This window comes from Hemiscyllium ocellatum, chromosome 38 (genome assembly GCF_020745735.1).
Source record: "Hemiscyllium ocellatum isolate sHemOce1 chromosome 38, sHemOce1.pat.X.cur, whole genome shotgun sequence".
Classification (NCBI taxonomy): domain Eukaryota; kingdom Metazoa; phylum Chordata; class Chondrichthyes; order Orectolobiformes; family Hemiscylliidae; genus Hemiscyllium; species Hemiscyllium ocellatum.
In genome coordinates, this window is record NC_083438.1 from 13057661 (window position 1) to 13071024 (window position 13364).

At 46.5% G+C, this 13364-nt stretch overlaps 1 protein-coding gene across 1 annotated transcript in view; it reads left to right on the forward strand.

The window, feature by feature from the left end:
- LOC132833894 (alpha-2-macroglobulin-like) overlaps window positions 1-13364 on the forward strand; it is a 159556-nt gene that overhangs the window by 121490 nt on the left and 24702 nt on the right. Inside the window, exons 21-26 of the mRNA XM_060852554.1 lie at window positions 1296-1379; window positions 7389-7565; window positions 7998-8079; window positions 9289-9445; window positions 12678-12758; window positions 13180-13342. Of these exons, the coding sequence (XP_060708537.1) occupies window positions 1296-1379; window positions 7389-7565; window positions 7998-8079; window positions 9289-9445; window positions 12678-12758; window positions 13180-13342 (744 nt within the window). The remainder of the gene's footprint in view (window positions 1-1295; window positions 1380-7388; window positions 7566-7997; window positions 8080-9288; window positions 9446-12677; window positions 12759-13179; window positions 13343-13364) is intronic.

The window sequence follows — 13364 nt, forward strand, 5'->3', positions numbered from 1 at the left end:
CAAGGGAGTGTCCCTCAGCTCTGGCTCTGTGTGAGGGAGACAGCAAGGGAGTGTCCCTCAGCTCTGGCTCTGTGCGAGGGAGACAGCAAGGGAGTGTCCCTCAGCTCTGGCTCTGTGTGAGAGAGTCAGTGACGGAATGCCCCTTAGCTCTGGCTCTGTGTGAGGGAGACAGCAAGGGAGGGTCCCTCAGCTCTTGCTCTGTATGAAGGAGATAGTAAGGGAGGGTCTCTCTGCTCTGGCTCTGTGTGAGGGAGACTTAGATTTAGATTACTTACAGTGTGGAAACAGGCCCTTCGGCCCAACAAGTCCACACCGACCCGCTGAAGCGCAACCCACCCATACCCCTTACCTAACACTACGGGCAATTTAGCATGGTCAATTCACCTGACCCGCACATCTTTGGACTGTGGGAGGAAACCGGAGCACCCGGAGGAAACCCACGCAGACACAGGGAGAACGTGCAAACTCCACACAGTCAGTCGCCTGAGGCGGGAATTGAACCCAGGTCCCTGGTGCTGTGAGGCAGCAGTGCTAACCACTGTGCCACCGTGCCGCCCCTGTGCCACCGTGCCGCCCCAAAGATCTTCCCCGAGACAGCGAGGAAGTGTCCCTCTGCTCTGGCTCCGTGTAAGGGAGACAGTGAGGGAGGGTCCGTTAGCTCTGGCTCTATGTGAGGGAGACAGTGAGGGAGGGTCCCTCAGCTCTGACTCTGTATGAGGGAGAAAGTGAGGGAGAGTCTCTCTGCTCTGGCTCTATGTGAGGGAGACAGTGAGGGAGGGTCCCTCAGCTCTGGCTCTGTATGAGGGAGAAAGTGAGGGAAGGTCTCTCTGCTCTGGCTCTGTGTGAGAGAGACAGTAAGGGAGAGTCTGTTCGCTCTGGCTGTGTGGGGAGTGTGAGAATGTGTGGGAGTGTGTGTCCCTCAGCTCTGTTTCGATACAGCCCTGGGTGGGAGAGAGGGTGGGTGGCAAAGACAGGCATAAAGAGAGATATATGAGAGAAACAGAGAGATAGATAGACAGACAAAGTGAGAGAGTGATGTAATGATAGTGATTGGATGTGGAAGATTTGTTGATGATGGTTGCGGCATTGGGTGATTTAATGGGTTCACTGTCACTCTCTCTGAGGACACATCACTCTGGGAATGAGGTTGGAGTTGATGATGGGGATTGAGATAATAGTGGGAATACCTGGAAAGGGTTCAGCTGAGAGGTGGGGTCAGTGTGCTGTCCTTATGTGGGTTGTCAAAGACTAACTGGAGGTTCTCACATTTGATCTCATGTTTTGCTTCGATCCAGGCAAGTCAATCACTGAGGAGTTCCAGCTCGAACTTCCTAAAGACGTCATTGAAGGATCAAGCAGGGCCTATGTGACTGTGCTGGGTAAGAATCTCATAGCAATCCGACGGAGGCTTGGACATAACTCCGGAAAGGGAAGGCGTCAGTCATATTCCATACTGAAGAATGATAACAACCAGTGTAGCACTGACCTCCACAAGGATGAGAGAGAAACATCTTTACATCACTATCTCATCCTCTCCCTCCCTCTCTCTCTCTCTTTGTGTTGAAACTGAAATTGGGGGCAGGTTGTTTTTGGGATTGGGGTATAGTTTGGGTTTTGTGGTTGAGGTACGGTTTGGGTTTTGGAATTGAGGCATGGTTTGGGTTTTGGAATTGAGGTACGGTTTGGGATTTGGGATTGAGGTATGGTTTGCATTTTGGGATTGAGATATGGTTTGGGTTTGTGGATTGAGGTATAGTTTGGGTTTTGGGATTGAGGCATTGTTTGCGTTTTGGGATTGAGGTACGGTTTGGGTTTTGGGATGGAGGTATAGTTTGGGTTTGGGGATTGAGGCATGGTTTGCATTTTGGGATTGAGGTACGGTTTGGGTTTAGGGATTGAGGCATGGTTTGGGTTTTGGGATTGAGGTACGGTTTGGGTTTAGGGATTGAGGCATGTTTTGCATTTTGGGATTGTGATGTGGTTTGTATTTTTGGATTGAAGTATGTTTATCTTTGGTATTACAATCGGGGCTGAGGTTAGGAATCTGAAAACTTCTGACATTCAATCACAATAAGAATGTTCTAATATCTAACCTGTCCAACCTACTCCACCATTTAATATATTAATGGCTGATATCATGAAAATCTGAAAGCTACTTACCTCTCTCAGTGTTTTAGACCTCATATCTACCTCAAATTTAAAATCTATTTAAAGAACCTATTTCTGCCAGCTTCTGAGAAGTCATGATCCAAACCCTTACAACTCCCCCAAGAGAAAACAATACCCTCATCTTGATTATAAATAGATGACATCTTCGTTCAAGATTCTCCCAGAGGAAACTACCTCTCCAGAACCATCCTGTCAAGACTCCTCAGGATATCCATGGATACAAACCTGGTCTCTCTAACCTTTCCTCACAAGACAGGTTTTCCTTTCCAGCTGTTAGTCTGATAAAGCTTCATTGATCTGCCTCAGATGCGTTTCTATCTTCCCTCAGATATAAAGATCAATACCTAACACATTGTCCCGAACCATAACATTTATATTCAATTTCCCTCACAAGAAGTGATAACATTTCATTAGTTTTCCCAAATATTTCCCAAGTACCTGCATGTTAACCTTCTGCAATTATCCTTAGCCTTTTTGAAGGGAAGATTTCTTCTGTACCCTGACCATTGTTTCAGATGTTTGAATGTTTGAATCGCCATTATCATACATTGTTGCTTATCGGTATTGATCAAAAAAAAACTTCTCATTGATAAAGCTGGTTTTTATCCTATAAATCTTCTTATCTATCATTGTCTTCACATTTATTATGTTACTATCATTGTTATCTATATCATCTCCCAACCTTCACTACTTTAAGAATCATAGCGTCATACAGCGCAGACACAGACCCGTAGATCTAGCCCAGCCGTGCTGACAAAGTTTCCCAGTTTGGACCAGTCCCACTTGCCTGCGTTTGGCCTATATCCCTCAAAACCTTTCCTGTTCTTGGACCTGCCCAAATGTCTTTTAACTGTAACTGTACCTGTGCTTTCATTCCACCCACAAGGCACCCTGTTGATGATATAGTTGCTTCTCTGGTCACTTTGATATGAAAGCATATGGTGTTTTGGTTTTCATTAACAGTGGGGTTGTGTTTAAGAGCTGCGAGGTTTTGCTGCAACTCTACAAGTCCCTGGTAAGACCATACTTGGAATATTGTATCCAGTTCTGGCCACCCTATCATAGGAAAGATACGGAGGCTTTGGAGACGGTGCAAAGAAGGTTTACCAGGATGCTGCCTGGACTGGAGGGGCTTGCCTTATGAAGAGAGGTTAACTAAGCTCAGACTTTCTCTTTGGAGAGAAAGAGGAAGAGAGGTGACCTGTTCGAGGTTTACAAGGTAATGAGAAGCATGGACAGAGTCAATAGCCAGAGACCTTTCCCCAGGGCAGGATTGACTGGCACAGGGATCATAGTTTTAAGATATTAGGAGGAAGGTATAGAGGGAATGTCAGAGGAAGGTTCTTTATGTAGAGAGTTGTGAATGCATGGAATGCATTGCCAGCGGTGATGGTGGGAGCAGAGTCATTGGGGACATTTAAGCGACTGCTGAACATGCACAAGGATAGCAGTGAATTGAGGGGTGCATAGGTTAGGTTGTTTTATTTTACATTAGGATTCATCCTCGGCAGAACATCGTGGGCTGTAGGACCTATTCTTTGTTGTACTTTTCTATGTTCTAAGTTCTATGTACTTTTAAATCCTTTTGCTCTCACCTTAAAAATATGACTCCTTGTTTTGAACTCTCCCACCCAAGGGAAAACACCTTTGCTATTCATCTTTTATCAATTTTATGAACCTCTGTCAGTTTACCCTTAATCTCCTACACTCCAATGAAAAAGTCTCCGCCTACCAGCTCTTCTTATAATTCAAACTCTTCAGTCCTGCCAACATCCTGGTAACTCTTTTCCGAACCTTCTACAATTTAATAATATCCTTCCAAGAGCAAGATGATCAGAACTATACACAGTACGCCAAAAGTGGCCTCACCAACATCCTGTAAAACGTCAACATGGCATCCTAACTCCGGTATTCAATAGCCTGAGCAATGAAGGCAAGTGTGCGAAACACCTCCTTAAAACTAGCCTTTCCACATGTTACACAACCTCCAGAGAACTATGTACCTGAACCACTGGATCTCTTTGTTTAGCCACATTAACTGTGTAGGTCCTGCTTTCACTTTTTCACTAAAGTGCAAAACCATGCATTTATCCAAATTAAACTCCATCTCCCACTCCTCGGCTCATCAGCCAAACTGATCAAGATCCTTTTGTAACCTTAGATAACCTCATTCCCGCACTTAATAATCATTCTGCGAAATTCTCAGCTAAATCATTGATGTAAGTGACATGCAACAGCATACCCAGTAGCGATCCCTATGGAACACCTCCCGTCTGAAAAGCAACCCACCATCACCCATCCTCTGTCTCCTTCTGTCAAGCCAATTTTGGGTCCAATTTGCAAGTTCTCATTGAATGCGATGTTGAATTGAATGATTTATTGATACTTGCATTTCACAGTGAATGATCGAGCAAACTATGGTGAAAAGCTCCAACGGTGGCCTCCACCGCTCCTCCATCACCTCACCGCTATCTGCGCTGGACCCAGAAATGTAGGAGTCACCAGACGTTAGGTGCCAGTCCTTCAGTGCTGGGCCCCACCTCACTAAGGTGGCCGCTGATGCTGGATCTTGTGCTGAAGCCTTACTCGCCCCGCAACCAGTGATCCCCAGCTTGGCCACCACCACCATCTCGGTAATAACCAGGAATCCCCGGCTTGGCCACCACCACCATCTCGGTAATAACCAGGAATCCCCGGCTTGGCTACCACCACCATCTTGGTAATAACCAGGAATCCCCAGCTTGGCCACCACCACCATCTTGGTAATAACCAGGAATCCCCGGCTTGGCTACACCACCGTCTAGGTGATAACCAGAAATCTCCATCTTCACTGCCATCACAATCTTGGTAAAAACCCGGAACGTTCAGCTTCACTGCCACTGCCATCGCAAAAATAACCAGGAATCCCTGGCTACACTGGCACCACCATCTTGGTGATAACCAGGAATCCCTGGTTATGCTGGTACCACCATCTTGGTGATAACCAGGAATCCCTGGCTACGCTGCCACCACTGTCTCGGTGATAACCAAGAGGCCCTGCTCTGGCCCTGCCACAACCACACCTAGGGGTCCCTGGCTTGCTGCCATCTCGATGACAGCAGGAGTCCCCACTTCAGGCATATCATGCTGCTGCCAATGCCACGAATCTCCTGCTGGGCCGACTGTAACCAGGACACCCTGGCTCCACTGCCAGGCCGTGCTGCAATGTCCCACCAAGTGTGCTGCTTTGACTTCTCTCCTCTGAGAAGTAGACTTGCCGGTGCCGCCATCTTGAAAGGTTCACTGCTGCTACCTCCAGTGGCCAGGAGGGGACATGCCACTGCTGTCTCGTCCAGCGGCCAGGGGAGACACGACCACCACTGCCACCTCCAATGGCCGGGGAGACACGCCCACCACTGCCACCTCCAATGCCAGAGGGAGACATGCCCACTGCTGCCACCTCCAATGGCCAGGGGGAGACACGCCCATCGCCTGTGACCGGGGAAGATGCACACACCGCTGCCACCTCCAATGGCCAGGGGAGACATGCCCACTGCTGCCACCTCCAATGGCCAGGGGGAGACACGCCCATCGCCTGTGACCGGGGAAGATGCACACACCGCTGCCACCTCCAATGGCCAGGGGAGACACGCCCACCGCTGCCACCTCCAATGGCCGGGGAGACACGCCCACTGCTGCCACCCCCAATGGCCAGGGGGAGACATGCCCACCGCTGCCACCTCCAATGGCCGGGGGGAGACACGCTGCAACTGCCACCTTCAATTGGCAGGAGGCTGCGGTCAGGCCGCACACGGCCTGCTCTTGCTGCGGTGTTGAGGCCACTGATTAACCACCTAAAAAGCTTTAAGGAAAAGAAACAGATGTGAAAATGAAAAAAATAAAGAAAAGAAACAGAAATAAATGAAAAGAAAAGTGTAATGATGGGAACTAGGTGGACCTTATTGACTGTGAGGTCGTGTTGACCGACCGAATCAGGAAGCCCTGCCAAGCAACATTAACCGGGGATTTAAGCTTTCCTTGCTGTTTGCAGTTTGTGACTCTGGTTTGTTGATAGTAGCATTACGGTCAATACATGCACTGGCGAAACTGTAAGATATGTTGAGAAGCTTACTGCAAGAGTTGTGAAGAGAAATTGTGAATAAATTCTTAATACTTTGAGTCCTAAAAAAATGAGCAGGGGATTTGTAATCTCTTCAGTTCCGGGGATTGTCTCCGAGTTGCCTGTCCCTGAAAGAACAATTGCTGAGTCTGAGGCTCAAGAGCCTCCATGCAGCTATGCTAGTCCAGCACCATCTTCAATACTCTCCAAATGCTCTCTGTCAAAAACCCCTCTAACACTGATGTCAGACTCACTGGCCGATAGATTCCAGGCTTCTCCTTCCAGCCTTTCTTCAATAAAGATACAACATTAGCCACCCTCTAGTTGGCACCTTACCCATGATCGTAGATAAAACAAATGTCACTGATGGGGACCTAGCAATCTCTTCCCTAACTTTAGATTCCCTACAGTGTGGAAACAGGCCCTTCGGCCCAACAAGTCACTCTGACCCTCCGAAGAGTAACCCATCCAGACTCATTTCCCTCTGACTAAAGCACCTTACATTATGGGCAATTTAGCATGGCCAATTCACCCCACCTGCACATCTTTGGATTGTGGGAGGAAACCGGAGCACACACGGGGAGAACATGTAAACTCCACACGGACAGTTGCCCGAGGCTGTAATCAAACCTGGAACCCTGGTGCTGTGAGGCAGCAGTGCTAACCACTGTGCCACCCCTTAACTGCCCACAATGTCCTGTGATACACTTGATCAGGTCCCGGAGATTTATCCACTGTTATGTTTTTAAGACTTCCAGCACCTCCACTTCTGTAATGTGGACTCTTTTCAAGGCCTCAATATGTACTTCCCCTAGTTCCCTAGCTTCTATATCTTTCTCCATCGTAAAAATGGTTAAGCTTTCTGATTTGATCTTCATCACGATCAATCTTCCTTTTTAGCCCTTTGCATTTGGGGTGAGTGCTGTTTGCATTACCGGAACTGCATTGTCTTGTCCCCTTCAGCTACCTCTTCTGTCCAATTGATATCCTGGTCATTAAAATCCATAAGATTCCTTTCTTAATATTCTACTGTATTGTACTCAGTATTTGGGTGAAGTTTTCAGTCTGGTTAGAGCTTTTTGAACTCTGTGGCCTGTGTTTTCTCTCTTTCTCTCTCCAGGGGACATACTGAGTTCTGCAATGGAGAATCTGGATGGGTTATTGAGACTACCCACAGGGTGTGGCGAACAGAACATGGTGAAATTTGCCCCAAATATCTATGTGCTGAGATACCTGAATAAAACAGATCAGCTCACTCGGGATATCCAGGACAAAGCAATTGGCTACCTCCGGACAGGTAGATCTCTGCCAGAATGTGTTGCATTGTGTGACTGTGTCTGTGTATGTTGCGTACCCGTCTGTCTGTGTGTCTGTTACTCTGGGTGTGATTGAACATGTTATACTATTTGCATGTAGAAGGGTGTTAGTCTGTATGTATGTATGAGTTTTCTATTCTGATTGCATGTATGTGTATGTTACTCTGGGCCTGTGTGTTACATTTGGCTGTGAGTGTGAGTATTTCTCTCAGTGTAAGTTAATGTGTATGGTTGTGTGTGAGTGAATGTGTTACTCTGCTTCTGTGTAACGCTGTTTGAAAGTGCATTACTCTCGGTCTGAGTGAGTGTATTAATTCATGTGTATGCACATGAGTGACACTTTTTTGATTTATTTTGCACTATAATTCTCTGTGACTTATTTCACCTCAATTAACTTGCTCACTACTCCACAGGATACCAGAACCAGCTGACATACAAACATCGTGATGGTTCCTTCAGTGCGTTTGGAGACACAGATCATGAGGGAAATACCTGGTACAGCTGAAGGGGAAATGATCACTTCCCAATTCCTGTCTGTCTGGCACAACTAACACACATGCAGAATATACATGTACTGAGCAAACAGTGATCACAACGCGTACAGAAAAAGGCTAAAAGCCAAGTATTTACCACATTCAGTGAGAGATAATGATCATAATACACATGGAATGGGCTGAAATAATCTGGCTCACACAGGTTCATTGGGGAAGTAGTGATCATCATAAACATGGAAAGCACTGAAAGCTGCTCTCACACACAGTGGATTCAGTAGGAAATAGTAATCAGAACAAACTCAATTACAAAGTTACAAGATACAAATCTACCAGAAAATAGAGTGTGTTCATAATACTCATAACATACTTACAACAAACTTCACACAGACACACACACGCACACACACTCTCTCTTTCTCATACTCACACACAGACATAGGCACACACTGGGAGTGGAAAATAAAACATTCAGGGTTATAGATTTTGCTTGTTGAGTTTGCAGTTATTACCTCTCCCTATTGATCTTGTAAAAATAATGGTGCATTATCGAACTGCTGCAGTACATTTAGTGTAGTGGATACAGCATTTTGTGTGTGTGCATCCATAAGTATACCTAGAAAGCTGAAAGGTTTCCAATTCATTGGAAAATAGAGCCCTTTATTCATGGAGAAAGCCACACCTTATCATCATTCGCTTGGAAGTAGTGATTGCAGTATGCCTTGAGAAAGCTGAAAATGACACAAACAAAAAGAGACTCATTGGGAAATGGTAATCAAAGTATGCGCAGAGCCAGAGGAGACTCGCATACACTTTGATTCATGGGGAAATAGTCACTGTAAAGCACACAGAGGGCTACTGTCTCTCTTTCCCTGTCTCTCATATACATAGACATATACAGACAAATCTCACTAAAGTATAGTGATGATAGTGCATAGACAGTCATGTGAAAGCAGCACACAAAGAACTTTAAAAACCTAACTTACACTAATGTTATTATAAAGAGATAGAATGAGTGACAGAAAGGGGGGGGGGGTGCGATCAGAAGGACAGTGATTAACACCAGGTAAGAGAAAGTGTCAGGAACCAAGAGACAGAGCTGGATACAGAGAGCAGAAATTGCAGAGAATGTTTGAAAGACTGAGGAAGAACACCCAAGGAATTGTCAATATTCAGCTTCTTCCATAATCACCATTCTTGCTCTTTCTTTCAGGTTGACAGCCTTTGTGATGAAATCATTTGCAAGTGCTCGTCAATACATCTTCATTGATAATGACATCCTTGGAGACACTGTCAGATTCTTCCAGAGGCATCAACTGGAGTCGGGTTGTTTCCGTAACCTTGGATATTTGTTCAACAATGCCCTCAAGGTACCAAGGGGAAAAGACAGTACCGAGGGTCAGGGATCCAAAGAATTGGTATTTAAGGTCAATAAGGCGCCAGGACTGGCTGAGATGCATTGAAAGATTTTGAAAGAACCAAGGATGGAAATTATGGAGGCCCTGGCCATAAACTTTCAACCTGCCCTAGACTCAGGTGAAATGCTAGAAGACTAGAACATTGCAAATATTACAATCTGGTTCAAGAAAGGTTGTAAGGATAATCCCTACAATTACAGAGCAGTTAGTTTAAATTCAGCGCAAGAAAACTTCCAGAAGCAATTATTTGAAATCAAATTAGTGGTATTACGGAATCAGGTAGGTACTAAATAAATGAGATCAGCAAGGTGAAATCCTTTTTAACTGACTTGTTGGAGTGTCTATGAAGAGCTGAAAAAAGGCTCAATGATTATAATGCGGTTGATGTGATCCACATGGATTTCTCGAAGGAGGGTGATCCCATGCCTGTGAGGAAAGTTCTAGATCATGACATGAAAGGGTCAGTAACAATATGGATAGAAACTTGTCTGTGCTTGGAAACAAAGAGTAAAGGTAAATTGATATTTTTTTGGTTGTAGGATAAGTTTTACCGTGGAGTTCTCCAAAGATCAGTATTGGTTCCTGATATATAGGAATGATCTAGACCTTGGTGTGTGTAGACGACAACTTCAAAGTTTACAGATGACAAGAAACTTGGAAAAATTGTACCAAACAGAGAGCCAAATTGCTGGAGAAACTGAACAGGTCTGGCAGCATCCATGGAGATATATGGAGTTAACATTTCTAGCCCGGTGTGACACTTCCTCAGCCTGAACAAAGCTAACTCCTCTTAAAAAAGTTACACCTGTTTTTCTCTCTCTACAGTTGCTGGCAGATCTGTTGAGTTTCTCCAGACACTTCTGTTTTTATTTGTTTCAGGCAGATCACTAGCATCTGCTGCTCTTTGTTGTTTGACAGTGGAAGAATTGTAAACTGTGAGGGTGTCTATGTGGAACTCCAAAGAATATTAGCAAGTTGGTGGAGTCGTTGGAGAGGTGACTGATGAGGTCCAATACAAAGAAGTGTGAGGTGAAGCACTGTGAACTGAAGAAAGACAGTATAAAATAGGGAGTACAAATCGAAAGGTGTTGCAGAAGCAGGGGGACCTGGGTGTATATGTGCAGGAAAAGCACACACTGTCCTCGGATTTGTGAATCGGGCACAGAGTACAAGAACATTATGTTAGGCCTTAGCTGCAGTATTGTGTACAATTGTGGGTGCCACACTAAAGCAAAGATGTGAACACATTGGCGTGAATGCGGAAGTAATTTACAAGAATAGTACCAGGAATGAGACATTTCTGTGATGAGCAGAGATTGAAGGAGTTAGGACTCTTCTCTCCTTGGAGGGAAGGATGAGAAGTGATTTGGTTTAAGGTTTTTAAAATCATATGTGGGATGAAGAGAATGGATAGAGTGAAGCTGTTCCAAATCGAGAAAGGAACAAGAATGAGGGGCATTGAGGTAAAATGGCAGGCAAATAAGGCAAGGGTGAAAGTGAGAAGGCACAGGAGTAGAGGAAGACCATTCGGCCCATCAAATTGGCTTCACTAAATGAAATGAGGAAAACATCTTTCACTTATTTCGAAGACAGGTTATGGAATTCATTGACTGGCAATATGGTGAAGACAGGTCAAATTCAGGCACCCAAAGATCATTGGATGATGATTTTGATGGGAATAAGATGCAAAGTTCTGTGGTAAAGACAGGAGATTGGCATGAGGCAATAATTTTCACTTAACGAGAAGGTACCAGCAAGTTTGGTCAAAAAGCCTTGTTTTGCAACCGAATAATTATGTGTTCTCATCAGCCGCTCTATCCAAGGGTCATTGCCTGTGGGAGGGAATGTTGCACTGTCCAAGGGTCAGTGCACTGAGAGGGAATGCTGCACTGTCCGAGGGTCAGTGCACTGAGAGGGAATGCTGCACTGTCTGAGGGTCAGTGCCTGTGGGAGAGAATGCTGCACTGTCTGAGGGTCAGTGCTGTGGGAGGGAATGCTGCACTGTCTGAGGGTCAGTGCCTGTAAGAGGGAATGCTGCACTATCAGAGGGTCAGTGCCTGTAGGAGGGAATGCTGCACTGTCTGAGGGTCAGTACTGAGGGAAAGCTGCACTGTCAGAGAGTCAGTGCTGTAGGAGGGAATGCTGCACTCTCCGAGGGTCAGTGCTGTGGGGGGGAATGCTGCACTGTCAGAGGGTCAGTGCTGAGGGAAAGCTGCACTGTCCGAGGGTCGGTTCTGATTGAGTGAGTGCCATATCACCAGAGGTTCAGTACTGAGGGAGACCTGCATTGTCAGTGGGTCAGAACTGAGGGAGTGCTGCATTTTCAGGAGGTTAGTCCTGAGGGGGTGCTGCATTGTCAGAGGGTCAGTGCTGAGGGAGTGTTGCACTGTTCGAATGTCAGTACTGAGGGAGTTCTGTACTGTCAGAGGGTCAGTACTGAGGGAATGCTGCTTTTTCAGAGGGTCAGTACTGAGAGAGTGCTGCACTGTCGGATGGTCAGTAGTGAGGGAGTGCTGCATTTTTAGAGGGTCAGTACTCAGGGAGTGCTGCACGATTTGAGGGTCAGCGCTGTGGGAGGGAGTGTAGCATTTTCAAAGGGTCAGTGCTGGAGGAGGAAAGCTGGACTGTCTGACAGTCAGTGTTGAGGGAGTGCCACACCGTCAGTGGGTCAGTAGGGAAGGTGTGTTGTTCTTTCAGAGGGTCAGTGCTGAGGGAGTGCTGCACTTTCAAGTGGTCAGTATTGAAGGAGTGCTGCATTTTCAGAGGGTCACTACTGAGGGAGTGCTGCACTGTCAGAGTGTCAGTGCTGCGGGGGTGCTGCATTTTCAGAGGGTCAGTACTGAGGGAATGTTGCTTTTCAGAGGGTCAGTGCTGAGGGAGTGCTGCATTTTCAGAGGATCTGTGCTGAGGGAGTGCTGCATTTTCAAAGAGTCGGTACTGAGGGAATGCTGCATTTTCAGAGGGTCAATACTTGGAGTGCTGCACTGTCAGAGGGTCAGTGCTGAGGGAGTGCTGCTGTGTCAGAGGGTCAGTACTGAGGGAGTGCTGCACGGTCAAAGGGTCAATACTGAGGGAGTGCTGCACTGTCAGAGGGTCAGTGCTGAGGGAGTGCCACACAGTGAGAGTGTGTTCAATCTGAAGAGTTCTGTTCTGTCTCTCTCATTCTCTCTCACTGTCTCCGTAGGGTGGAGTCAATGATCAGATTTCTCTGTCAGCTTATGTGACATCAGCTTTACTGGAATCAACACTTTCAAGTTCTGAGATGGTGAGAACTTCAACTTGAACATTGGGAATCTGGGATTGGTGGGAATGAGGCATCTGGGCCAGAGGAACATGTTGGAACAGGGATTGGTGGGAAATGGGCGCCTGGGCCAGAGGAACATGTCGGATTGGGGTTTGGTGGGAATGAGGCAACTGGACCTGACAAACCTGTTGGATTGGGAACAGGTGGGAATGGGGCATCTGGGCATGAGAAACATGTGAGATTGGAGATTGTTGGGAGTTAGGATTGCGGGACTCAGAAACATGTGGGATCGGGATTGAAGATGTAAGATGTCTGTGGTTGGGGGTTTGTGAGGTGTCTGCAGGTAGGGGTTTGGCATCCTGAGGGTGAGGGTATGTTGGGTGGGGAGAGTTGTGAGTGGGGACTGTGTTTCCCTTAGTCACTTTCTCCATCGTCTTTCTAGAGTCGGATTACAGACAGAGGTCTGAGCTGCCTGCGGACTGCATTACACACAGTGACCAGCACCTACACTCTCGCATTGCTCGCCTATGCCTTTACTCTGGGCCAGGACCAGGTTGCTAGGAAAATAATTCTCCAGCGGCTGGAAAAGTTGGCCATCAAAACAGGTCTAGCTAAGTTCACCCACAA